At 33.7% G+C, this 27,633-nt stretch overlaps 3 protein-coding genes across 4 annotated transcripts; all 3 read left to right on the top strand.

Moving 5' to 3' along the window:
* Positions 1–1,034: 1,034 nt before the first annotated feature.
* LOC125869157 (uncharacterized) lies at positions 1,035–4,689 on the top strand. Its single transcript, XM_049549720.1, has 9 exons — positions 1,035–1,201; positions 1,302–1,519; positions 2,102–2,216; positions 2,543–2,632; positions 2,821–2,994; positions 3,085–3,204; positions 3,539–3,649; positions 4,407–4,488; positions 4,559–4,689. Exons 1-9 carry the CDS (start codon positions 1,061–1,063, stop codon positions 4,621–4,623), a joined length of 1,116 nt encoding a protein of 371 aa, XP_049405677.1. The 5' UTR covers positions 1,035–1,060; the 3' UTR covers positions 4,624–4,689.
* A 3,514-nt stretch (positions 4,690–8,203) lies between these two features.
* On the top strand, positions 8,204–13,404 carry LOC125867378 (probable methyltransferase PMT5). 2 transcript variants are annotated; one of them, XM_049547859.1, is made up of 9 exons: positions 8,204–8,438; positions 8,660–9,619; positions 9,785–9,920; positions 10,106–10,346; positions 10,997–11,222; positions 11,564–11,712; positions 11,851–12,154; positions 12,631–12,763; positions 12,867–13,404. In XM_049547859.1, the coding sequence occupies exons 2-9, from the start codon at positions 9,108–9,110 to the stop codon at positions 13,014–13,016; spliced, it is 1,851 nt and encodes a 616-aa protein (XP_049403816.1). In that variant the 5' UTR covers positions 8,204–8,438; positions 8,660–9,107; the 3' UTR covers positions 13,017–13,404. The 2 variants fall into 2 exon arrangements, with proteins under 2 accessions (XP_049403816.1, XP_049403815.1); XM_049547858.1 differs by having other exon boundaries at positions 11,561–11,712.
* A 1,100-nt stretch (positions 13,405–14,504) lies between these two features.
* On the top strand, positions 14,505–19,935 carry LOC125869094 (cytochrome c oxidase assembly protein COX11, mitochondrial). Its single transcript, XM_049549653.1, has 8 exons — positions 14,505–14,705; positions 16,423–16,528; positions 16,652–17,018; positions 17,097–17,149; positions 17,866–17,938; positions 18,053–18,157; positions 19,357–19,437; positions 19,529–19,935. The coding sequence occupies exons 2-8, from the start codon at positions 16,446–16,448 to the stop codon at positions 19,628–19,630; spliced, it is 864 nt and encodes a 287-aa protein (XP_049405610.1). The 5' UTR covers positions 14,505–14,705; positions 16,423–16,445; the 3' UTR covers positions 19,631–19,935.
* The last annotated feature ends 7,698 nt before the right edge of the window (positions 19,936–27,633 follow it).

The raw sequence follows: 27,633 nt of genomic DNA, 5'->3' as shown, positions 1-27,633 counted from the left end.
ATTAGGTAGTTTTAAAGTTTGATTAGTTCATGATCATGTGAAATTTTTCTATTAATTAGGAAGTTTGAAAGCTTGCATCAATTTAGTTTTATTATATCAGAGGAATATAATTAAACATAAATAAATTAAAGTCATGAGGAAGATGTTTTTCCTTGTGGGAAATGTAGACTTTTTTGGTTTTTCCCGTTTTCTTTCATAACTCGACAACAAGAAGGGATTGCCCAGATGGTAAGCATAGTTCATCTTCAACTTCAAAGTTGCGGGTTCGAGTCATCAAAGGAGCAAAAAAGGTGGGAGCGCTCCTAGGTGGGATTAGTCTGAGTATACCCTAGAGGGCTCTAAGGGTGACAGTTGTGAATGATTATGGAGTTGTGAAAAAAAGGGGCCAATCATTCTTAGCTCCTTTCCGATATATAGTATATATATACAACAACATAATCATTAGTAGCTCTCATTCTTAAAGCCCTTTAAGGTTTATTTGGACTAAGTATGCTCCCTTGAGAACTCGATCCCATAAATTTGTTTGGACTAAGTATACTCCCTTGGGAACTCGATCTCATAAATTTGAGGTTGGAGGTCAGCGCTTACTACATGTGCAACTCATTTTTGTCTTCAAAACAAAAACCTTTAAAAAGTTGTTAAGGTTAGTACAAATTGAGAAACTAACGTTAACAAAATAAAAACGATATTACTTATGATACTGGATCTCGGCCTAAATTTGTTTGGACTAAGTATGCTCCCTTGGGAACTCGATCCCATAAATTTGAGGTTGGAGGTCAGCACTTACTATATGTGCAACCCATTTTTGTCTTCAAAACAAAAACTTTTAAAAAGTTGTTAAGGTTAGTACAAATTGAGAAACTGACGTTAACAAAATAAAAACGATATTACTTATGATACTGGATCTCGGCCTTGAATGCTTCTTATTATAAATAATGGGCCACTTCATTCTCAAGCTAAAAAAAGCCCATCATGGCCCTTCACGTTTGGCCCAATAATATAGAGCCCGTTTATGCATTTACACTTCTATTGGAAATTTTTTTGACTGAAGAGGCTGAGCATGGAGGATTCCGACGAAGAACCGCCGCTCGCCGTCGAAATCAACGACGCCGCTAACTCTAATCAACTTACGGAAAGCTCAGAGCTTCCTCCGGTCGGCATCACCGTCATCACCGGCTATCTCGGTTCCGGAAAATCCACCGTAATTTCTATTTCTCCTCTCCTTATTCAGTTAATAAGTTAGGTTAGCTTGTTTGGGATTGACACGTAGTATTTGATTTTGTTGTTGTTGTTATTGTTAGTTGATCAATTATATATTGAAAGCGCAACATGGGAAGAAAATAGCAGTGATACTGAATGAGTTTGGTGAGGAATTAGGAGTTGAGAGAGCAATGATAAATGAAGGGGAAGAAGGTAATCTTGTGGAGGAATGGGTAGAGCTTGCAAATGGATGTATTTGCTGTACTGTGAAGCATAGTTTGGTTCAAGCATTGGAGCAGCTTGTTCAGAGAAAAGAGAGGTTAGAGGATCTTGCTTCTCCATGTTTTATGATAATTATTACTCACTCCGTTTCAATTTGTTTATTCTGCTTTGCTTTTTTACTTCGTTTAAAAAAGAATGTTTCGTTCCTTTTCTTACAAGTATTTAGTTTCAACTTTATGCATGACATGATTAAGACCACATTTTGATATATTTGACATATCTTTTAGTTTTTAGTTTTTAGTTTAAGACCACAAGATTTAAACTCTGTGTCAAGTCAAAACCTATGGTATATTGTATTGTCCTTTTAAATACAATGTTTGTCTTGATTATTATTTAAACTTTATGTATCGTATTGTTAAATCTGTCGTATGTGACGATGAAAAGTGTCATTTTGTGTAACTACCGATTTAGTTTGATCACCTTATCTTTTTTTCCTTCATCTTGCACTTTCGTATTATTTAATAATCTTAGTGCAAGTCTGTTTTTACAAGGGTGTTCTTTGAATAATCATTCCTTACATGTTAAGTTTGGAGTAAGGCAACAAAATTCTGTAATTATTTGCTTAAGTATTTCACCTTATTCAAATGTAATGATGAGCAGTTATTTTGTTTGTTTGCAGACTTGATCATATATTGCTAGAGACTACTGGTTTGGCAAACCCTGCACCTCTTGCATCTGTGCTTTGGTTGGATGATCAGCTGGAATCAGATGTTAGGCTTGACTCCATTATCACTGTGAGTTTTGTGTTTTCAGAATTTTCCTTATTTTGTTTTACTATTCTGTGCATGGAGAAAATAATTTTATCTGCGAAGTGAAGCCGCCTAGAATTTGTTGTTCTATGGTTTTACTCTTAGATATTGCGATTAAAAGTTATTTTGCTGGATAGATGTGTATCTTAGGAATTTCTTATTATCTTCATTTGCATACTTATTCTGTTCTCTTATATGATTAACTTCATATGCAATACGTTGTTCTCATTGTTGCACTTCTTAAATCCTTGCCATTTTATTTTCCAGTTTTGCATAATTTTGAGTTTTAATTAGTTTTGCTTCTGTGACAGGTTGTTGATGCAAAGAACCTTCGGTATCAGCTAAAACCAAATCCTGACTCCTCTTCATTTCCTGAAGCTTATTTACAAATAGCTTTTGCGGTAATTGATATGTTAGTTTCTCTATTCAATCATCTCAGGTTTCTAATTAGGCTTTCAATCTTTTTTTCATCTTTCTAGTGGTTGTATTCCCATTCTTATAGGTGCTAACTAGGACTTTACTTCATACAGTAGGTCTGGATTATGGATGAAATCATGTCTAACTTTAATTTGTGAACTGTTGTGTGTAGGATGTTATCATTCTTAACAAGGTTGATCTAATTTCTCAAGATGACTCGGGAGCGGTATTAGAGGAACTGGAGAAGGAAATACGTGATGTTAATTCCCTTGCTAATATTATTCATTCTGTGCGTTGCCACGTTGATTTGTCAAAGATATTAAACTGTCAGGCATATGATCCTACTGTAAGCAATGATCCTTATACATGAAATTCAGCTATTGTTACTTAGCAGACGGAAAGCTAAATAATCTTCCATTTTCCTGATTTTTTAAAGCATGCTGCTCATCTTGAAGCGTTGTTAAAGGAGAACAAATCTCTAACTACTAAAGGCCTTCATGACAGTGAAGTCAGAACATTGTGCATCTGTGACGCACAGCAGATTGATCTTGATAAGGTAACTTTTTGAAAGGGGTGCTGGTATGTACTTACAGGGCTATGATTTTTGCTAGCTACTTCCGAGTTTTTTGATTCTTTCCTTGTAAAGCAAACCGGGGCTTGCCAATGGTGTCTGATATCTTTTTCCTCTCTAAAAAACTTGTCCTTTGGGGGACCTGTACAGGCTAAAAGTTTTATGAATATCAATGCACCTCAAAGCCATTTATTGTATCCCATACAAACTATTATCCTTTTTATGCTCCAGTTGTGGTTTTACCATAATTTCATACACAATGGTTGACTCTTCACTATCTTGGATCACTAAAGTCCTCATTTTCCCTTGTTGGCAATAGGTTCGTATATGGCTTGAGGAGCTCCTTTGGGATAGGAAGTATGGCATGGATGTTTACCGTTGCAAGGGAATTTTAAGAGTCAGAAACTCAGATGAACTCCACACTTTACAGGTAAGAAATCCTATGATAAAGATAACTTTCATCTGCACAAGCTGTAATCTTATAATAATATTTCACCTAACAAATTTGCAGTGCGGTAGTAAAGATTCACTGTCTCTTCGTTATTCTTTCAGAAATAACACCACCTGCAAAAATGAAAAAAAAAAAAAAAAACCTCTTTGCAAATTTTCCTGCATAAACGGTAAAACAAGCCTCATACCAAAGCAAACAACTTTACTTGGAGTCTTGGACTTCCAAATCATTTTCCATGGCCAGTCACTGTCATCTCTGCTCATTTTCTTCATCAACAGATTATAACACGATTTAACAGAAAATATCACATCGTCCTTTCCCATCCAGTAACTCGAATCTTTCTGCAAGCTATCTAGTATAATATCTTCTACAACTGATAATAGTAATCTGACTCTTTCAATTTCCCAACCGTAAAAGTTCTCCTGAACTGAAAATTTCCAGCTTCTACCATCACAACAATCAGCAATCTTACAGTTTCTATTAATAGCCAGGAATCAGGATGTACAAATACGAGAATGTTTCTGCTAAAGTGCATTCCTGATTCCACTTGTCTTCCCCGTTCCCTGTGTCTGCTATGCAGATGTGTGTCTATATCTTTAGTATTGCAACTTTACCAGTTATGTGAAGTAGCACCAAAACCTATTCAGTGAAGCACAACGTCATTGTGTCTATGCTCTCTGGGTGTCTATACTTTGTGTTTTCGTTGTCTTAACATGTTTACTACTGCATCTTGCAGGGCGTGAGAGAAATATATGAAATTGTTCCAAGTCGTAAATGGAGAAACGAAGAGATTCAGATGAACAAAATAGTATTTATAGGTAAGCACATTTCAAACGATGATGTTGATTTACAGCTGATTCTTCCTTTAATCTTGCCTTTCTTTTTCAGGTCGCTTTCTGAATGAAGAGATCCTTTTGCAGTCATTACATACTTGTATTGTTGGAACTAATTGACTCGATAGAATTTGATTAGATCCTATTTTCTATCGTTAAGATGGAAAACTAAACCAAGAATTCTCTTATCTTCATCATCAATCGCTATTTGTTTCATCTCGATGATTAACTTAGTTTACGAGAAATTCTCTATCTTCATCATCCTTGTCCATGACAAAAATTTCAATTGTATGAGCTTTATAAGAGTCAATTTGACCACATATTCTTTGATAATATTTCAATAAAAGATGTAATTGTTTGAGAAAGTCAATTAATATAATTTGGGTGAAGATAACTAAAACATCAAGTAACTAGTTCGAATGACATCCCGATTATACCTCCTGTAGAAGTCATGCGTGAACGTCATTCAAAGAGAGACTCTTGATTGAAAGCTACATTGGCTGAACCAGCTAAGAGGTAAGAAATGTGGCAATTGTATGACCGTTAAACTAAACTTTAAATCTTGATTTCGATTATTATGTCTTACCATACCTCATTGAGGAAAGTTTCAAAGTATACTTTAATACAAAAAACAAGAACTTTATGTGGACCCTAAAGTTAGATTGTCTTGTCGAGAATTGCATGTTCAATAAAAGTGAAAGAGTAATGTTAGACTTAAAAAAAATTGGTGTATGTTGGAGCAATTTTGGTTGCACAAAATTAAAGTACACTTGACACTATATATGGTATAGTATTTACGATATATATATTTATTTACCTATCATAATCAAAACTTTAAAATATATATCAAATTAAGAACTTGTACCCAAAGACACTTGTATGGCACAAGAAAACAACGTACCACCTAAGTGTATTGACTATTGTGTCCCATAAAAAAAACCATACTTGCTCAAATTTAGGTTTATACAAATTTATTTTAGCAAACTTTAAAAAACACACATATCATAAAAAAACGATTCTTTCAGAGTATCATAACTTGATTTTTCTCTTTCATTCTAATTTAAAACTCTTCTAAAATATCATATGCATCTTATCTTCAGAAACTTATCAGATAAAAACATACATGTCAAACCTACTTGGCCCAAATTGATCAAACCCGTACACTTTAAAAGCCTCACAAGTTTACCCTTGTTTCACAATAAATGTCATTTAATATATAAAGCAATGAAAAAAAAAAAGAAGGGTAGAGTAGGTGTTGTTTATTATGGTGTCATAGTAAATTGTCTTTATCAATGAGTTGGCCATTTCTCCCGACAGTCCACAACAGCGCGCTGAGCTAATATCATAATACTACACTAATAGGAGTTGGGCCATATAAAGGATATATAGTAGGAGATTTTGCTTCCGTTTCAATTTGATTGTTTGATTTTATTTTAATTATATGCTCATAAATTTAAAATATGTTAATTATATCAAAATATCTTTTAATTTTTAATCGTATGGTCTTGAATGTATCATATGTGTGAAAAGTTAGAATTGAAAAATAATTCATATATTTTGATCATTAAGTTTTTCTTTTTATATAGGTTATCTATCACTTTCTTAAGTGAGCTTAACGCAACCTATAATTGCTTTTCTTTTTTGTTGAGTTTTCATACGAATTTAAATGTTAGCTTAAATTTAAATCAAAATTATTGGATTCAATTGAACCTAATGGACTTCTCAAGTCGCGGATAGTGAACCGTCTATGTAACCAAACATTTCACCTAATTATTCAATTAGGAAGTGTGTAACCAAAATTGGAGTATGATAAGAATAATTAACAAGTTAAAATAGATTAAGAAGAATTTGATTACGACTCTATCATGATTAGGTAGATTCTCTTTTTTTTGTTACACTTTTTTATTTTTAATAAAATAAAATATAATCCTTTCCTGTCATTCCATTTCCACCTAAATATTTCTTCCACTCATAGATGCATGTGCTATGGAATCAAACTTACAATTAAATATCATATTATATTTATTTATAAAATTAATTTCAACACTTAAAAAATACTTATCAACACATACTGTTTATCAATTTCTTATCAATTACATTAACCATTGGAATTTAAAACTTAAAGTGGGATAAGGATAAGTATTACTCCGAACTTTAATTAACCTAGGATTCTCTTTTTCTTTTTCTTTTTTTCCCCCTTAAAAGAGCCTTTTTCTTTTTTCTTTTATGGCCCTATTTTTAATAGTATAAAAATGTTATTTTGGAAATACAAAAAACATTTTTCTTATCAAAAGATTCACATTGCCATAATTAAAATAATTAATTAACAAAATATTAACATTTATAAGTTAATTTACTTTGAAATATTAAAAAAAATTATGTTACTAATATATATAACTTAAATTCATGACGTCATAATAAAAAAACACTTATTAATTATTTATTGGTCCTAATATACTGAAATTAATATGCTATACCTAATACCAGCAAGAAAAAGAATTATTCCCAATTATTGTCATTTTGCTTTCATTGCACATTATCATTATAGTTGTAATTTAAAAAAAAAATACATTTTAAAATATTATAGTGGAGTGTCTTGTAAGACTTGTTAGTGATAAATAAAGTGATCAATTATTATATCATGGAAATTATTACCCAATATTTGCAATAAAAAACCAACAAAAAAACATGACGTTGTGTCTGTTAGTCAAATTTTACCAATTAAATAGCAATGATTAATATATTACTATATATATATATATAATTATGATTAATTAAGTTGGTTGATATAAATACTGAACATGAATAAATAGTTACGATTTATGTAGCATAGACACATTAAGAAAGGAAAAGGTAAAGTTAAAGTACAATTTCTAGAAGCTAATTATAGGTAAGTTGTTATTTATATCTGGTGGTTACCACTAATCATGTAGATTTATTAAAGTTAATAGTAAAAAACATATATAAACTAGTTTTATATCTCAACTATCTATTGGCTCCGTACCTATCTAAATTATCACTTCATTTATATTAAAACATACCTCGATGCTAAATCTGGCCACAACCTCTAGGTAACAACCATCCAAACCAACACACCGTTAATTATTTTTCATATTCTTACCATCAATATTAGTATATTACCTATCTTCTCATACTTTATTTATCGCCACATTAAGTTATCTGTTTAATTCTAAGTCTGCCCCCCAACGTCTAGGTAACAACCATCTAAACCAAAAATCGTTAATTATTTTTTATAATCTTGCCATCAATATTAGGATATTAGCATTTAACACATCGTCTCATGCTTTGTTTATCGCCAAATTAGTAATTAAGTTCTCCATTCAATTCTATAGTAAAAAAAAATTACTTCCACAAGAGAACTTCTATTTCTATCTCAAATTATCTACCGTATTTATCTGCTCATTGTAAAAAAATACTCTAATATCTATGATTTTTTTTACTATTTTACCCTCCTTTATGTTTTGATTTTTAAAAAAAATAAAATTAAAGGAAAAGCAAAGTAGGCCCCACTAATAATCCTAGTCACAAAGGGCAAAAAGTAAAAAAAAATAAATTAAAAACTTTAACAAAAAAAAAAGTAAAAAAGAAAAAGATATTCAACCAATTTATTCTCCTGCAATTATTAGATTATGTGAGTTTTCATTTCTCAATGCAAACAAGGAGATTTTGAATACAGAAAACTCACGCTTTGATAGGACTCTCTGCATTTTCTCCAACAGAAAAAAAAGAAAGCTGAGGCCTTCTCTTTCCTAAAAACTCTTTCTTTTCCATTTTCTGTTTCTTTCTTTATATGTCAATACCAATCCCAACTCTGCATTGCTTTCTGCAACTGTCACATTATATATAATATTGAGAAAATAGAGAGACATTCCTACATTTTATGTCCACCCCATTTATCAAGACTCAATCTTTAGGTACAATAAACAAAAAGCCTAATCTTTTATGCATTATTGATTGTAATTTGTGGTAAAGATTGAATCTTTTTGGTTAAAGATGTGATTTTTTGGTTTAAATGGCATTTTGGATGTGGATCTGATCTGGGTTTTTGATTTTTTTTGTGTTTGATGATTGGAGTGGTTGAGAATTTTGAATCTTGATTTGTGATTGGTAATTTTCATTTGGTGTCTTTTTGCAGGGTGATCTGAGGATTTGGATTGCTTGGTTTATAAGGGAATAGGGAGAGTTGTTTCAGAATTGGCATTGTGTTGGATTGGTTGTGTGCTGTATGAGAGAATTGTGAGTCATTGATAGTTGATGTGTCATAAAATTTTAGGAGGGGCTTTTCACTGATCTGCCATTGCTTGTTTTCTTGGTGATTGTGAAGACTTGTGGTATTGGAATTTTGCCTGATTTGTTATCTTGTTTAGTTTGGTATGATTGGAGAATTTCTTTATGTTGAGCTTAGGTAGTGGTTTAAACAGATGCCAGTTGAAATTGTTTGGATTTTGGGTGATATATATGGGAGATGGTCTCTGATGATATATTACATTTTTCATAGTTGTTGGAGGTTCAGGTTGAAGTAATAGCTACCATCTCATGGTCTAATTCAACTCGATTTTCGAAGGGGTTCTTGAAACTTGACCATGAGAGGCCCTTTGGTCAATAAACTATCATTAATTTTCGGCCCTAGACCGCCACTCAACTGTATACTCTTGTGTCTGGTCAGTGTCTGTGTGCTAATAGTATTGTTATCACCATTTTCTTCTACTACCTTTGACTCGGTGACTTCCTATGCAAAGCCTGATATCTATACAAATTATAGAAAGCTAAAGGAGCAAGCAAGAAATGATTATTTAGAGCTAAAGAGCATTTCTCTGGGAGCTAACCTGATAAAGGATGTTGGTCTTTGTGGGAAGGAAAGAGAGAATTATGTGCCTTGCTATAATGTATCTGCAAACCTGTTAGCCGGGCTTAAAGATCGGGAAGAATTTGATAGGCACTGTGAGTTATCGCAAGAACACCAAAATTGTTTGGTTCGTCCTCCAAAGGAGTACAAGATTCCACTGACTTGGCCAACAGGTAGGGATGTCATATGGAGTGGAAATGTGAAGCTAACCAAAGATCAGTTCCTTTCTTCTGGAAGTATGACAAAAAGGTATAGTTGGTCAAATTCAGGTCATCTTCAAATTGTGCATTTACATGATAGAGCATGTGTTTTAAGTCTTTACCTCCTCTGGATTGGTTTGTATTAAGTAATATATTCTAAAGGGCCATTTTTATGCCTTCTTTAAAGTTGGTCATCGGTTTACTTTCTTTCCAGGCTAATGTTATTGGAAGAGAACCAAATTGCTTTCCATTCAGAGGACGGAATGATTGTTGATGGTGTCAAAGATTACTCTCACCTTATTGCGGATATGATTGGGCTGGGAAGTGATACAGAGTTTCTTCAAGCCGGTGTAAGTTCAACGGTTGTTCTGCATTAAATAGACATATCCTTATTTGTCACTTGTTTGTATGTTTGTGTGTTTTTTTTTAAAATCAATTATTTTGGTCTGTGAATGATGTACTGGCTTCATTCCTACATCTAAAAGCAGAACAGATTTCACTCTTAGATATATTGTCTTTCTCTTCTGAATAACAGGTGCGGTCCGTGCTGGATATTGGTTGTGGATTTGGTAGCTTTGGTGCCCATCTACTTTCACTGAGGTTGATGGCTCTTTGTGTGGCACCATATGAGCCATCTGGTAGCCAAGTTCAGTTAGCACTCGAGAGAGGACTTCCAGCTGTCATTGGCAATTTCATTTCAAAACAGCTTCCATTTCCATCATTGTCCTATGACATGGTTCACTGTGCTCAATGTGGAATCATTTGGGATAGCAAAGGTATTGTTACAGTTGTGCTCTGAGGAAGTACGGGTTTCATCAGGCATTTATGATTGACTAATCTTATTATATTTGTAATTTCCATGTATTAACTATGATAAGTACTTCATTTGCATGTTTATTTCATGATGTCGATTGTCGAATCCACCCCTAAACGTTACACGTATTCCTTTCCATCTGTTATATGATTGACCCCCTACATTGGCTAACATAGTTTCCAAATAGAATAATGTTGCTTGATATTGCCTATTTAGCTAGATTTTACTAGTGTCCCGCTGATTAATTTTCTTTTTAAATTCAAAATCCTGCTCTGTCTCACCTGAGCTGGACCGCTGCTGAAAGTTGCCTGAAAGCTTAGACCATCTTGTGTGTCGGATGATTGATCTTTAGCTGGGGCTAAATAGTAATTATAATTTAGAAACCAGCACCATATTCATATTTACAGATGCATTCTAGTCTATAGTTGATTTTGTTCTTTCACATTTCCTGTAGAGAAAATCAAAAGCACGCTCTTTTCATCTGTCAGCTATCATGATGAAACAATTTCAGATCTCATATCGCTTTCTAAACATTTAAATATCCATTCAAGTCTTGTTGAAATTTGAAAATAAATTTAATAGCATGGAACTGGCAATGATTTGACAAAACAGATGGGCTATTTCTTATTGAAATTGACCGTTTACTCAAGCCCGGTGGTTACTTTGTCTTAACCTCACCTACAACCCAGCAGCAGGATGGTACTACCAGTACAAAGAAGGGAATCACATCTAGTTCACTGGAAGGATTCACTAAGAAGCTCTGTTGGTCTCTTTTGGCACAGCAAGAAGAGACGTTTATTTGGCAGAAGACAGCTGATTCTCAGTGTTATACATCCAGGTAAGGCTACTAAGAAAGGCAATGCGTGTAGCTAATTTACTCCCAAACCGCACACGCACACACACACATCCAAACATTTTTAATGGATCATGGATAGGTTTGAAACTGTTGTCATTTGTGCACTTGTTTATAAATTAATCTATGCCTATGCCCCCAATTACCCTATATCATTTACAAAACTGGAAAAGTTGCTGTTTATGCTCTGGTGTTAATATTCGTGTGTTTTGATCTGTTTTCAAGTTGTAGTTTTGCCTTTTTTTTCAAGTTGTAGTTTTGCCTTTTTAGTTTTCTTTCTTTTCCACTTAACTTCCATGATAAGAATTTTTGTTTAATTGTAGCAGTCAGGATGAGATACCAGTTTGTAAAGGAAATGATATGCAAATGTACTATCAACCACTTGCACGCTGTATATCTGGGACAACGAGTCACCGGTGGGTTCCAATCCATAGCAAATCTGATCATCTGAACTCAACTGAGCTTGAAATTCACGGCAAGTGTTCTTTCTGTTTTTCCAAAACTAGATTGGTTGTTGCAACGTTTTCAGTTTTATATTCGTTCTCCAATTCCGGTTATTTTGACCCTCTATTTTAGCAGTCATTTTTTTTACCAATCTTTTGCTTTGTGACAGGGCTCCATCCTGATGATTTCTTCGAGGATTCAAACTTCTGGAAATTAGCTCTGAGAAATTATTGGTCTTTGCTCTCACCCTTGATTTTCTCTGACCATCCGAAAAGGCCAGGTGATGATGATCCATTACCTCCATATAATATGGTGCGTAATGTCATGGACATGAATGCTCATTATGGCGGTCTTAGTGCTGCATTGATGGAGGCAAGAAAAGCCGTATGGGTGATGAATGTGGTTCCTCTTGGGGCGCGTAATACACTTCCTCTCATACATGATCGAGGTTTTGCCGGTGTTCTGCATAACTGGTGAGACATTGTTATAAATGTTCTAAAGACTTGCAAAGACATGAGCTTGGATGTGTTAACATGCTAAAGTTGGAAAGAATGCTCTCATGTTCTTAAGTTTCTTGATAGTAAAATTTTATTATATATTTTCCGTCTCTTATTAGTTAGCGGAAGCAATTACATCTTTCTGGAATGATCCGGTTGTTTTCCATGCGTAATTTAATGTTGGCTGTCAGCCTGAATAGGTTTTGGTTGTGATTGTAATCTTCTCCGTCACCAGAATTAATATCTTCCACTTAGCCATGTCATTATATAGTCAGTGAGAATGAATTTAAGATCATAAGAAGCTCGACCATATCATCACCTGGACATATTCTTGAAATTTTTGTCCTTTCAGTTGAATTCTCATAAAGCAATTGGAGTTGAACTGTTTTTATTGCTAGATGCTCGAAATATTCTGGTTATTGATTCTGAGTGTTGTTCTAACATTGGTCCAGGTGTGAACCCTTCCCTACATATCCCCGAACATATGATTTGCTCCATGCAAATGGGCTCCTTTCCCACATTGCTTCACAAAAATGCAGCATGTTTGAACTACTTCTAGAGATGGATTGTATTTTAAGGCCTGAGGTAATATTCCATTTGCTCTCTATATTTCTTTAATGATCTTTTAATTTACTTTTTCTTCGAAGGTTAGCTTGTTTCCCTCATTGTAAGAATATACTTGTTGCAGGGATGGATTATTCTTTCTGATACATTGGGTACGATAGAGAAAGCACGTACGTTAGCTGCCCAAATCCGCTGGGAAGCCAGGGTGATCGACCTCCAGAATGGAAGTGACCAGCGACTACTTGTATGCCAAAAACCATTTGTGAGGAAGTGATATTCTGCAAATGCATAACTTCACCAATCCAATGATAGTCCAGTCCTTTTTAACACTGGTAAGTTCTTAACTTCTCGCGTAAACGAGGAGTAAGTATGAAAACGCAGAAGTTCAATTGAAAATCTGTAAATCCGCGCTTCCTGTCATATATTTTCTTTCATGAAGTGGACTACAATTTGATATTACATGGCCACAAGCTGCGCGTTGACGTCTGAATCTCTTGGTCCTTGCATAATATGGTGCTCACAAAGCTGAAACTATAATTTTTGGAAGCTGATGAATATAGAGAGTGCTTTTGTTTCATTAAGTAGTTAACAGTACACAAAAGAAGATTTTTGGCCTTTTTCTATTTTAATTTTTTTTCAATATTTATGTAACAATTCTTTCATCTCATTTTTTTTCAATTTTGAAATTCATTCTGAATTTTGTAATAGAATTATGTTTTGTACTGAGGAACTAGCCTTTACTGAGAACAAAAGTTCTATATTGGATCAAGCATAAAGATAACACTTAACCAAATTCTTCAAGAATTGGCCTTCCATCATTTGTCTTGTGGGGTTGAGTCATACTTAGTTGCTTGGACTCGAGTATGGTATCCGATACGAGTGTTGATTTAGAGGTGGTACTCGAGTATGTTATCTGATACAATATATATATATATATATATATATATATATACTTAACGGTACAAATTCAGGTATAGTACAAATTTGGGTGCCATTTAAAAATAATTCAAATATCTTAGATAGTTCGTAGTGTGCACTAACTCATTTTTTAATTGTCATGTTGTAGTAAAGCTCAAATATTTCTATCAAACAAACAATGATATGGATTGTGGGGTGCATGGTGGATATTTTGTGGACTAGTTATTGGTTTATCGGTTAATGATCGTTATCGTTTAAATCGTGAAGATTTGAAAAAGAAATCATTGAAAATCACTTTGTAAATGTGACAAACCAAATGAACTATGCACATGAGTTGACAGACTGCATTTTGCTCAAAAGCAAACATGCTCACATTGTAGAACAATCGAGAGTTTGAGATAGTCAAAAATAAAAGTATGAAACTAAACTCTATGTTAAGGACTTTATATATCAAATAGTATTAATATAATTATTTAATTTTCTATCGGGTATCGGTTAACCTATTAAGAAAATACCTCAAACCATTAAGAACCAATAGCCTGATAATAGTAAAAATATTTAAGCTGTTACCGAAATCTCTAAACCAATAACTCATCATCGATAAACAAACATATTTTTTTTTTTCAGTTTGATTCAATTTTGAATAACGCTAATATACATTAAAGATAGTGATGCCCGACACTATCAAATCTTGAATCTGCCTCTGCGCTTTATATAGTGCAAATGTTTCATCTAATTAGGATCCAAATGTAATTAGACAACCATGTTTGGGCCTTCTAGTTTCTAATGGACCCAATTTCATCAAATTTGTTTTAATTGGGCCTCAATTGTATTTTCCTCAAGTTTTCATCTTCCTCGCCGTGAACCATTTTCCCACTCCACCGGCGGCCACCTTCCTCCACCGGGAAGACCTGAGTAAAAATTACGATTTTTGTTTCAGTTAGGTTCGAATTCCGACTAGATTCCATAGCTGAGCCTCTTGATTTTTGCTATTTTGGGAACAAATTTGTATAGTTTGGAGCTTAAGCTTTGGAGAGATATCTCGGTACACCTCAAATCTACTCCATTTACTGCTTGCAGCTTGTTTGGATGCTTCTATATTTTTGTTATGATTATTACTTTAATTTAATTTTATTGTATCGTATCATTAATCAGTGTGATAGCGTAGTTACCTTGTTTTTTCTTCTCATTTTGTCTTTGTTTATCATCTAATAACCTATTTTATCATTTGTCATATCTTTTCGCAAAGGTTTGTCTTTCAAATTGCTAATGTGTGACGATATGATGCATTATGAAACTATATGTAACAACCATCCAAACAAAGTGTTTGACTATTAATGTGTTGTGATTCAATTTTTTAATATGTGCCCAATCTTAGGCTGTCACAAATTTTTTGATTCTCTATTTGTTAGAGAGAGGGAGAGAGAGAGGTATTTGAGTCTATGGAGTCTATCTTATCAATTGATTTTGGCTCTCAGGTTTATTTCTGGCTTTCGTAAATTACAGTTGGTTCATAGGCTTGTTTGATTATTTTATTAGCTTGCAGTGCACTTTTATACTGGTAGTATTTTTATATCAGTTTTCCTTAGTCCTCCTTAGATTTCACTTCTTTTGAGCTGAGGGTCTATCGAAACCGCCTCTCCAGAGAGGTAGGGGTAAGGACTGCGTACATCCTACCGTGTCCAGACAGTATGTTGTTGTTGTTTCCCTTAGTCCTGTTCCTGTAGCTTGGTCTGAACTGGGATAATGCATTTCATGGTCTCATCTTTATTACCAAAAATAAATAAAATCTACCAGTTAACTTTCTCAAAAAAAAATAAAAATAAAATCTAGGTATCATCAGGACATATCCCTGAGCAAAAGAACGAAAGAGAGTAAACTAGCCATCACTGAGTATAGGTAAGGCTCACCAAAGCTGCTGAAAAAGTACCCAAATCTCAAGCAAGTGAATTTGTAATAAAAACTAACCTTGATTGATCTTTTTAATGATTTGTTTAACATAAAGGAGCTATAAACTAGAAACTGTGTGAAAAAAAGCTAACATCTGATATCAAATGATGTTGATTATAATGCAATAACTAGGAAATCAAACAAATAAATAAGAAACAGATAGAACACATGGATAGAAGTAGAAATTAGATTGGGGAGGACAGAGCTTAGAAGAAAGAATGGATAAATCTAACAATTATTTCATTAGACTTTATCCTTGGAAGAAGGAAATGAACTCATACAAGGAAGAAACCAAAAGAGGTTCAATAGGGAGATACTAGGGATAATCCCTAAATACTCACCAGAAGGAGTATACTCCTCTTATCATCCAAAAGCTAACCCCCTAAAAGGGAAAAGGAAGAGACTATTTTCAGGTTCTAATTAAGGTTTCAATACCCAAATTTTCCCTCAGCTAACGCCTTCAAAATTGAATAGGCCGAAACTGCAAAAATATCCAAAATAAAAAAGATTTTTCCCGTTTCCTTGACTTGATTTTTTGGTTTCCACATCCTCTTAAAGCACTTATAACTCGATGTCAAGTTGAAAGCCTTCAATGTCACGGGTGCTTCCGGCGCATACATCATTTTACGAGTAATATGTGTTCCAATACTATGCTTTGGCTTTTCAAAGACCTTTATTTCATCAGAAGTCTTCAGCAGTAAAGCAACAGAATAGTGCTGGACTATTAATTGGAGTGAAATATCTTCTTCTTAAAGATAATAGAGGATGTGTATCTCCAAAAAAAATGACAATCTTGGATGTGTTGATTACAGGGTTGCTTCCAGTTTCGTGGAAGATGTCACTTTTCAGGCTCTCTAGAAGAGTCAATCCTTTACTTTCTTTAAACAGGACTCATCATTATCCACTTTCCACATCCAGGTGATTGATTAGCTATTTTGCTTTTCTCTTAGTTCTTTTTCCCTTCTGGCATATCTGCATTGCCATGAGGTAATGGTAGTTGAGTGTGTCCCATATTGCTCAACCTATTCTTCATTGATTCAGGGAATGTCTTGAAATTGTAGCGTCAAAAGATATAAATCTTGGGGCAATCAACAATAAATATGGACAAATCTTTGGTTTGGGATATCGAGGTTTCACATCAAGATGTGAGCTTAACAAATCTACTCTTCACAACTGCAAAGGGTCCTCCTTTTTGAGAGGGCAGAGTACAGTTAGGTCTTGGCCAGTGTTGAATCTTCGTCATCATTATGCAACTCAGGCTACTGCAACAGAGAATAAATCAAGGAAGATGCTCTTTTATTTGGTGGGTTTAGTTTTTGCTATGGTAGGGGCTAGCTATGCTGCAGTTCCTCTGTACAGGAGATTCTGCCAAGCCACGGGATATGGAGGTACAATTCAACGTCGGGAGGTCAGTTATTCTTCATTGAACTGGTTATAGATAGGCTTTCAGAGTCCTCTGAAATTAATGAAATTTACCACCTTACAGAGTGTTGAAGAAAAGATTGCCCGACATGAGAAAGATGGAAGAGTTACTTCTAGGTACTTCATATGTTACTCGCTTGAAGATCTTTTTTATTGTAACTTGCAACTATATTTTGTTTATGGGTACATTTAAAAGTTTTTTGTTCACTCATGTTATTAAAAATCATTGCTTCGTCACTTAAAGAGATGAAGTGATGCAAAACTAGGGGACATCTCTGCATGGGTGGAGGCATTTGCTCTATAGAAGTGTGCTCTCCAAACTATGAAGCCATACTGATACAAAGAAGAACGGGTCAATTCTTTAAATCTCAATGTTAAGGAGTTGCATTAATATTGGCATAATGTCTTATTAGATGCTGAAATAAGCAATTTTTATTGCAGTTTGATGTAGTACTAAATGCAATGGGATTTTTCTTGTGAATGGTGCACTTCACGTCAAAAAAGAACGAGCTTTACTTCTCACTTTTATTTCAAGCTTCATGGACCTTGTCGTTTTTTTTGTGCTTTTCGCTTATAAGAAACACTGTTTCTCTTTAGTTCTTTCTGTCTACTTTCCTAAAAGATAGTAAATAAGAAATACAGTGGTGTTTCTTGAAGCAAATAATACAGATAACTTGTATAAATCCACCTAATTTCTAACCGTTCCACTGGCCCTTGGAGATTTCTCAATTATCAAAAGAAAAACATTATTTCTGGAAGAAATTTCTAATATGGTATGTTTTTAAGTGAAGCCTTTTTCACAATTTATTTATGGAACTCTTGTATTGCATTAGGGAGATTGCAGTACAATTCAATGCTGATGTAGCAGACGGGATGCCTTGGAAGTTTACTCCAACACAGCGTGAGGTGCCTTTTCCGTTATAGGCATGTGTTATGTTCATTAATAGTTAGTCAACGTACTAATGGTTTAGCATGCTTCCTATGTTCCACTTGATGTATTCTCCTTATCTCGTGATTCAGGTAAGAGTAAAACCAGGAGAGAGCGCTCTTGCGTTTTACACTGCTGAAAATCGAAGTTCGACTCCTATTACAGGTGTATCAACATACAATGTGACCCCCATGAAGGTATTTGCTTATAAAATTAGGTGTAAGTGTAGTTTGTCCACCTCCCCTTGTTGTTCTCGATCATCCCATACAACCTTTAGGCAGCTTATGTGACTTGAAGACAGAACTCCCTAGTCCCTCCACCTATTGTCATATTTCAATGTTTTCCTCTACTGAACATCTCAAAACTGTAGATACTCCTCATAATTGTGATGTTATTTCTATTAGACAAGTCTTCTATTTCCGAGTCTATTCCAAACATATTATAGGTCATAAATAAAGGATTCTTTTCTTTTAAAAATAAAGTTAACTTTCATTGATGTTGGCACCAATATGGTGCCACACCCTCTGTTCAAGAGCGTCATCGACATGAGGGTTTCAACTATGCGATACATAACTTAACCGTTCTCTCTAAAAAAAAGGAAGTGAAGGATGAGACCTCATGTCACTATGCTCTTTGAGAATGTGCATAGATCATGTATCTACTACTGACGGTTATATATTTTGTAGTCCAGTTGTTTTCTCAAAATATATTGTTCTGAACAGATTAGTATAATTGACTACCATAATGGTGACATGCCTTCCATTTCATAGCATAGTCACCCTAGTAGACCCACACTTAGTTGTCAAATTCACACATTTCAAAAACAGTCATAACTATGTGCAACTTGCACCCTCTAGCGAATTTGGTTATTTTTCATCTTTTATATTCTGATCGAACATCCATCTTAATTCATGGCATAAGCATTTCTGCGCCATTTAACTTAGTGGTTGTGTTGGACAATAGTGGCATAATGTTCACTCTCATATAACACTGCTAGGCTTGTAGTTGTTCCATAAAACTTACCTTTTCGTTTAGTAGGAATCATACTATCATATAAAACCTTGATAACCCTTTTCCATTTCAACCATACCATTTTCGAAGAGCATCTCACCTAGCTATCTGTAAACAGTACTCAAGCACCACAACCCCGTCTAATCTCACATCAATTTCACTCTTCTTATTTTGACTAAGCTCGTAGTGCATTTGGTCTTTTGCTTTCCTTAAATCCCTTTCATAGTTGAATGATTCTCCACAGTTCCATCTTTTGGTTGACATCCTCATTGTTTGGTCGATTAACACAATATGACCTCTATTTTGTATTGTGTTAGTTAGCTCATTAATAATTAGGGTAAACAACTTCGGGCTTAATGCTGATCCTTCATGTTTGTCTTATCAGGCTGCTGTGTATTTCAATAAAATACAATGTTTTTGCTTTGAGGAACAGCGATTGCTTCCCGGGGAGCAGATTGACATGCCTGTAAGTAGCTCCTCAACTTTCTTTACCTGAAGATTATTGCATCTATCCCTCCTTTCATTCCAATGACACATCAATCAACTTGCATTTGTAGGTTTTCTTTTACATTGATCCCGAGTTTGAAACCGACCCCAAAATGGATGGCATAAACAATTTGATCCTATCATACACATTCTTTAAGGTCTCGGACAAATAAAGAAGCTGCATTGCTCCCGCACCTGGGTGTTGTCACCACCAGATATGTAATTTACTGCAGCAATAACTTGATTTATGTGGTTGACAAGAGAATGAACAGTGAAAACATTGTTTCACCTGTAGTTTGTGTTATTACTGGACCAAAAAAATCATTTATCATCCTACTACAATAATTTTAAAAGAGAACATAAAAATATGAATGGCTACAACAATTGAAGCCTTTTCTTTAGCCATATTTTGTCTTTCTGTTGTGTTGGTTGATAGATGTTAAACACTTCCATTGTTATGTATTGTATACTTGTATGAAATCTTAGATGTCGACAACAACATATTCAGTGTAATCTCATAAGTGGGATTTGAAGAAGGTAAAGTGTACGACCTACTCCTTCTTATAGAGATAGAGCGATTGTTTCTGATAAATCCTCAATAGTTGCAATAAACTAAAGATCAACATAGAACTTAATTTTAAACACTTCTTAGAAAGGTCCTTCAGGTATGCATAGCGTGAGAAGATTGTAGGACAGATTCATACTATCATATAAAACCTTCAATTCAAGTTGACTTAGTAACACACACGAAAACTAAGAAAATTCTGAATTTTAATTTCAGTCCTTCAATATTTAGAAGGGTGATGTGGATCCTCTAAAGGCGATGGATATGGTTCACTAGGTCATTACGGAGGATTCTAAAAAAATATTGACCAATTGAAGCTGGTAATATTCCCAAAAGTTTATGGCTTACACACGAAAAATTGAAAAACATAATCAGAATTCATATTTTATGGACCTCTAAATGTTATAAGAAATGGTGTGAATCATGTAGAAGCTACGATGGATATGGTTCACTAGGTCATTACGGATGATCCTTAAAAAAAATTCAGTCCAAATGAGCCGGTTAGTAATATTTTCAAAAATTCATGAACTAATACAAACGAAAAATTGAGAAAATCCCGAATTCCTGTTTTGTGACCCCTAAGCCCTAAATGCTATAAAAAGTGGTATGGATCATGTAGAGGCTATGAGTATGGTTCATCAGGTCATTACGAATGATCCTAAAAAAATTGGATCAAATAGAGTCAACCAGTCATATGTTCAAAAATTCATGAACTAACACACACGTGAAAAATTGAAAAAATCTAGAATTCATGTTCTGTGACCCCAAAATGTTAAAACAAGTGGTGTGGATCCTCTAGAGGCTATGCGTATGGTTCAAAGGTTATTACAGATGATTCTGAAAATATTTGGACCAAAAAGAGCGGGTCAATAATAGTTCCAAAAGTATTCATGGACTAATACATATGAAAAACTGAGAAAATCCTGAATTTTTATTTTGTGACTCCTAGATGCTAAGTGGCATGAATCATGTTTCACCAGGTCATTACATATGATCCTAAAAAACTTTGCGTTAAACAAAGTCGATTAGTTATATTTTCGAAAATTCATGAACTAACACAAACTAAAAATTGAGAACTCTTGAATTCCTATTTTGTGATTCCTAAATTTTGGTAATAAAAAATGATGTGAATTCTCTAGAGACTTTGGGTTGTGATTCACTAGATTATTACGGATGATTCTAAATTTTTTTTATTGCATTTGTATAATTGTATAAAGAAAAAAAGCAAAACAGCATGTTTGCATAATATTCCCAAGTAATTGTTGCACTTGTATAATTGTATCGAGTCTAGTCAAATTTGGAATTAAACTTAATTTGGTTCAAGTGTGTAAAATTTGAACTAATTACCAGAAAAGACTTCACGGGGGATATTTTTTCCTTTTGGAAAATGCCCATTTTTTGCTCTTTTCCTTCACAACTCCATAAAAGTTTTTTCGGAGCTGATTAAAGAGGTTGCTCAAATGGTAATAATCTTTCACCTCCAGCCTCAAAATTATAGGCTCGAGTCATTAACAGTGCAAAAAGGGGGGAGCTTTCACTTTTTTGCTCCCTTGACGAATCGAAGAGATCTCGAGAATGAATGTGGAGAATGCTTACCATCTGAGCAACTCCCTCTTTGTTATCGTAAATGCCTTTATAAAGTTATAAAGGAACAGAGAAAACGAGCAACAAAGTTTGCATTTCACAAATGGAAAAAATCTTCCTCGTGAAGTTATTTACTTTAATTATGTTACTTATATTCCTCTAACAAAACAAAATTTATGCAAAACTTTAAACTTTGACTCTTTACTACGGTTACATTCATAAATTTCTACAACTCATATTTGATCCTTCCAGCTTACAGATCTATTTGATCTTAGTGTCCTCCGACGAGCTCGTTCTGATCTTAATTATACATAGTAACTGGGAATCCACGTAATCCATCATTAACTTGGAATGCGAATGAAGTTTTCTCAAAAAGGTATGAAATCGAGGTCCTTGAAATATACATCCTGTGAGAAGATTGTAAGAGAGATTCAACATTTCAAGAATTATAAGAGAAGTGAGTTGTTTTGGTATCTCTCCTTCAAGCAACTTGACTGATCAAGTGGCGTAGATTCATGTTTTATGACACTAAATGCTATAAAAAGTTGTGTATATTATGTAGAGGTTATGAGTATGCTTCATCAGGTCATTACGAATGATCCTAAAAAAGAATGGATAAAACTGAGCCAGCTAGTAATATATTCAAAAATTCATGGACACGAAAAATTGAGAAAATCTAGAATTCATGTTTTGTGACTCTTAAATGCTAAAACAAGTGGCGTGAATCCTCTAGAGGCTATGAGTATATGGTTCACCAGGTTATTACAGATGATTCTGAAAATATTTGCACCAAAAAGAACCGGTCAATAATATTTCGAGAAGTTCATGGACTAATTAACACACGAAAAACTGAGATAATCCTAAATTTCTATTTTGGGACTCCTAAATGCTATAAAAGGTGGCGTGGATCATGTAGAAGTTCTTGTTCACTAGGTCATTACGGATGATCCTAAAAAAATGGATCAAACAAAGCCATCTAGTAATATGTTGAAAAATTCATGGACTAATACATATGAAAAATTGAAAAAATCTAGAAATCCTGTTTCGTGACACCTAAATGCTAAAACAAGTGGTGTGGATCCTCTAGAGGATATGAGTATGGTTCACCTGGCTATTACAGGTGTTTCTGAAAATATTTGCACCAAAAAGAGCCGGTCAATAATTTTTCGAAAGTTCATTGACTAATTAATTAACACACAAAAAATTGAAAAAATCATAAATTTCTGTTTTGTGACTCCTAAATGCTATAAAAGGTGGCGTGGATCATGTAAAAGTTCTTGTTCACTAGGTCATTACGAATGATCCGGAAAAAAAATGGGTCATACAGAGCCGGTTAGTAATATTTTGAAAAATTTATGGACTAAAGCACATAAAGAAAAAGAGAAAATCTTAAATTCCTGTTTCGTGATCCTAAATGCTAAAACAAAAGTGTTGTGAATCCTCTAGAGACGTTGGTTTATGATTCACTAGATTATTACGGATTATTCAAATTTTTTTATTGCACTTGTATAATTGTATAAAGAAAAAAGCAAAACAGAATGTTTGCATAATATATTATATATTGCACTTGAAAAATTGTATTAATTAGTCTAATCGAATTGGAAATTAAACTTAATTTGGTTCAAGTGTAATATAAAACTTGAACTAATTACCAGAAAAGACTTCATGGAGAATATTTTTTCCTTTTGGAAAATGCCCATTTTTTTGTTCTTTTCCTTCACAACTCCATAAAGGTTTCTTCGGAGCTGACAAAAGAGGTTGCTCAGATGATAATAATCTTTCAACTCCAACCTCAAAATTATAGGCTCGAGTCACCAACAGAGCAAAAAAGGAGAGCTTTCACCTTTTTGCTCCCTTAACGATTCGAACCAGAGATCTCGAGAACGAATGTGGAGGATGCTTACCATCTGAGCAACTCCCTCTTTGTTACCGTAAAAGCCTTTATAAAGTTACGAAGGAAAAAAGAAAACGAACAACAAAGTTTGCATTTCACAAATTAAATGGAAAAAATCTTCCTCATGAAGTTATTTACTTTAATTATGTTACTTATATTCCTCTAATAAAACAAAATTGATGCAATCCTTTAAACTTTGACTCTTCACTAAGGTTACATTCATAAATTTCTACAACTCATATTTGATCCTTCCAGCTAACAGATCTATTTGATCTTATTTTCCTCCGACAAGCTCGTTCTGACACTACATAAAAAATGATCTTTAGCAACGATTCATTAACGACAGTAGTTTAACTGTCGCTAAAAACATATTTTTGCTGTTAAAAGCTGTTTTTGTTGTAATGTGATCTTAATTATACGTAGTATATTGAAATCCTAAAGCACTACCACGATCCTTCAATACATACTTTTTTTGTTTCATATTACTTGATCCTTGTATCAAATAAATGTTTCATTTTACTGAAACATTTCCTTTTTAGAATGACAAAGGAGCTATGGATATGATATGAAAAGAAACTAAACATTTATAGTTGATAATTGGATAATTATACTTCGTATCTTAAAACTTTGTTTTAGTGATATATAGATATAATATGAAAAGAAATTAAAGAGATAATGGAGCTACTAGATATTGAAGCAATGTAGGCAAAATAAAATGTAGTTGTATATATTCCTAAAACCCTAACACAATGATGATGATTGATGAAGATCATACTATAGGGTTCGAGTCTGAGTATGGAGAAAATTATGTTGGAAGCGTCACTCCAGATTGGGCCCTGTAGTGCACGGTACGAATTTAGTTGAAGCTCCAAATATATTTTGTATTTGCCAAACGAGATATTAAACAATGGGAAGAACTGACATATGATAACAAATTCTTCTCTATCGATCGATGAACAACTTGTGTGTTATTATCAATACAACTACATCATTACTCAAAATCAAATTTAATAAGTACTATATTTTATAATATGAGTATTTTATTTGTGAGATTGTGACTTGATCAGAAAGTAGTAACACATGTAACATTATTTTGCAAATATGTATGTACATTAGTATTTTAAAATAAAATTAAAATTTTAAAGATTACTATAAAATTATATCTTTTAAAAAAGGGAAAATTGTATATAATGGCAAACTAATAATTCAAATTAAATGGTATAACCACACTTTGATTTAATTGTGTCCTGTAGCAAACTGTTTGCCAGCGTCTCTCTCCCTCAAACTCTCGCTCGCCACTCTCCTCTCTCTCTCACTCCCTCTGTGTTCTCCTCTCTCGCTTTATACACAGAAGTGTATAAATTGCGTTTCTGTTTGTATAAAGCGAGAGAAAATTGTATATACACATGCAAATACATATATATTCGTCCTGTACACATATAATTATACAATAAAAATATTCTCCTGCCCAGTTTTATGTTTGTATAATGAAATTATACAATTCTGAAGAGGAGCCAACGAATTATACAATTGCTCTTTTTGTATATATGTATAGCGAAATAGACAGCTTTTAATTGTATATGTATAGCGAATTATACATATATATATGTTTGCTATGGAGCGCAATTATGCAAACTTTGCTATAGCATACAAATATGATTTTTTTGTTTGCTATATGTGAAAGTTACTCTTTAAAAAAAGTGAGACTCAACGCAATCCGCAGTCCACATAGTAATAGGTTGAGTTTGTGTTTGTTGTTTTAAGGCCCAACCTAGCCCGATCCATAAAATTTTAAAGCTCTTATGAACTGAATCAGCCCATATTGACAGCTCTAATATTAAAACTATCACGATAAAAGGAAAAGAAAACCCTAATATCAAGAAGAAACTAGGGCTCTTCTAACTCTATCTACTCCCTTCTCTCTCAATTTTTGAAAGAGTAACCCCCATCATTTTCAAAAGATTTTTGTTTCTCCTTAGATGTGTAGGCTATATTAGCCAAAACAAAGTTTTAATTTGGTGATTTGGGCTCTTTGGAGAAGTTAGCCAACCTCAAAAGGTAAGAATTTTTCTATACATGATAGATATCATGATTTAGGGTTTTATTTCAAGATTTAGAAAACATGACTACTTTTATTGGGTTGAATGTGTTATGTGTTTCTATTTGTTTAGTGAGAATTGATTTTGTAAGTCACTTACATTTTTTTTAGTTTTATGCATTAAAAGATCTTCATTTTTACACATACGACAAGATCTGAAAAAATCATTTTTTTCTATTCAATTTATAACTTGCATAGATTCAATTTCTCACTTGTTAGGTGTAGGTATGAGATGATTTTTTTTTAGAAATACTAAAAGGTCAAAGTATTGGTCGGAGTAAATCCTAATCTAAGTTGGTCGGACTTAGATGTGGATATCCGACATAGATATAGATTAGGGTTAAATTAAAAAAAAAAATCTAAATTTTAAGATTTGTGGTAAGGATCAAGTTAGTTACACGGGAGATAAGTGTTTCTATTTGTTTGGTGGATGCATGAGATGGAAAAAAATTGAAATACTAGTAGAAGTTTTGAGGAATTAAGATCACTTTCCCTTTTACAAAATTAATAAAAGAAAATGATCTTTTCAGACATGCATATGTATTTGTACTAAATCTATGTTTATGTATATAAGATTTATACTCTCTTTATCTTAGATTTTCAGAATTTTACATGCATGAGATTGATTTACTTTGTGTATTGTCAATTTCAAGGTCTCTTTCATCCGGGTATTTGTACTTGACATCCATTTTACAGCTGCTAAAGATCAAGAGTTCTCTTCGGCAATCATTTTAGTTCGAACTTAAGAAGTGATTGCTCGTCGCTATTGTTGTCGTGGGCTCGTGTCAATTGGCCTATGAAATAATGTGTTGTACTATATCAATATTCCTGTTCTAGTTGTTGTGCAGATCAAAACTTTTTTTGAAGAGTAGTAGTTATTAGTTCGCTATACCAGTTGTTAGCTGGATATACTTTTAGAAGACATGTCATAGAGGAGCCTACATGATCTTAATCCTACAATCTATGTTCATTGTCCTATTGTTCAAGCTCTGATTGAGATTTATGGCAAGTATGACTGTGAATTTGATTGGTGGATTAAGAAAAGGTAGGTTACCTCTATGCTAGGTCTTCTAAACGCATATCAAGGCCACAACTAGGTGCATAATTGTTACCTAGATATACCTTCGGAAGACCTGTCAGAGAGGAGCTTACTTTTTCCTAATCCTATTACTTAAGTTCATTGTCCTACTTTTCAAGCTTTGGTTGAGATTTATGGCAAGTAGGACTGTTGATTTGATTGGTGGGATTAGAAAAAGGCATGTTTCCTCTATGGTTAGTCTTCTAAAAGCATATCATGGTAGCAATTGGTGTATAAAGTGTGGTGGCATTGATTTTCAACCACAAATTACTCTAGAAAAGTGTTGAGGTGCATAATTGTTACCTAGATATACCTTCGGAAGACCTGTCATATAGGAGCTTACTTTTTCCTAATCCTATTATTTAAGTTCATTGTCCTATTTGTCAAGCTCTAGTTGAGATTTATGGCAAGTAGGACGGTTGATTTGATTTGTGGGATTAGAAAAAGGTATGTTTCCTCTATGGTTGGTCTTCTAAAAGCATATCATGGTAGCAAAAGTGTGGTGGCATTAATTTTCAACCACAACCTACTCTAGAAAAGTGTTAAGGTGCATAATTGTTACCTAGCTATACCTTCAGAAGACCTGTCATAGAGGAGCTTACTTTTTCCTAATCCTATTATTTAAGTTCATTGTCCCACTTGTCAAGCTTTGGTTGAGATTTATGACAAGTAGGACTGTGGATTTTATTGGTGGGATTAGAAAAAGGTATGTTTCCTCTATGGCTGGTCTTCTAAAAGCATATCATGGTAGCAACTGGTGTATAAAGTGTGGTGGCGTTGATTTTCAACCACAAACTACTCCAGAAAAGTGTTAAGGTGCATAATTGTTACCTAGACATACCTTCAGAAGATTTGTCATAGAGGAGCTTACTTTTTTCTAATCCTATTATTTAAGTTCATTGTCCTACTTGTCAAGCTTTGATTGAGATTTATGACAAGTAGGACTGGATTTTATTG

Source organism: Solanum stenotomum, chromosome 6 (assembly GCF_019186545.1).
Source record: "Solanum stenotomum isolate F172 chromosome 6, ASM1918654v1, whole genome shotgun sequence".
NCBI classification, from domain to species: Eukaryota; Viridiplantae; Streptophyta; class Magnoliopsida; order Solanales; family Solanaceae; genus Solanum; species Solanum stenotomum.
Note: the sequence above shows the minus strand (reverse complement) of the source record. Positions and strands in the feature narration are given on the sequence as shown.

Excerpts from the sequence above, each read along its gene's own strand:
- LOC125869094 (XM_049549653.1), top strand. The coding sequence starts at position 16,446 with ATGTCACTTTTCAGGCTCTCTAGAAGAGTCAATCCTTTACTTTCTTTA. Across the intron at positions 17,150-17,865 it reads GATGGAAGAGTTACTTCTAG|GGAGATTGCAGTACAATTCA; the intron begins GTACTTCATATG and ends GTATTGCATTAG. Across the intron at positions 18,158-19,356 it reads ACAATGTGACCCCCATGAAG|GCTGCTGTGTATTTCAATAA; the intron begins GTATTTGCTTAT and ends TTGTCTTATCAG.
- LOC125867378 (XM_049547858.1), top strand. The coding sequence starts at position 9,108 with ATGAGAGGCCCTTTGGTCAATAAACTATCATTAATTTTCGGCCCTAGA. Across the intron at positions 10,347-10,996 it reads AATCATTTGGGATAGCAAAG|ATGGGCTATTTCTTATTGAA; the intron begins GTATTGTTACAG and ends TTGACAAAACAG. Across the intron at positions 12,155-12,630 it reads GCCGGTGTTCTGCATAACTG|GTGTGAACCCTTCCCTACAT; the intron begins GTGAGACATTGT and ends ACATTGGTCCAG.
- LOC125869157 (XM_049549720.1), top strand. The coding sequence starts at position 1,061 with ATGGAGGATTCCGACGAAGAACCGCCGCTCGCCGTCGAAATCAACGAC. Across the intron at positions 1,202-1,301 it reads TCGGTTCCGGAAAATCCACC|TTGATCAATTATATATTGAA; the intron begins GTAATTTCTATT and ends TGTTATTGTTAG. Across the intron at positions 3,650-4,406 it reads ATGAACTCCACACTTTACAG|GGCGTGAGAGAAATATATGA; the intron begins GTAAGAAATCCT and ends TGCATCTTGCAG.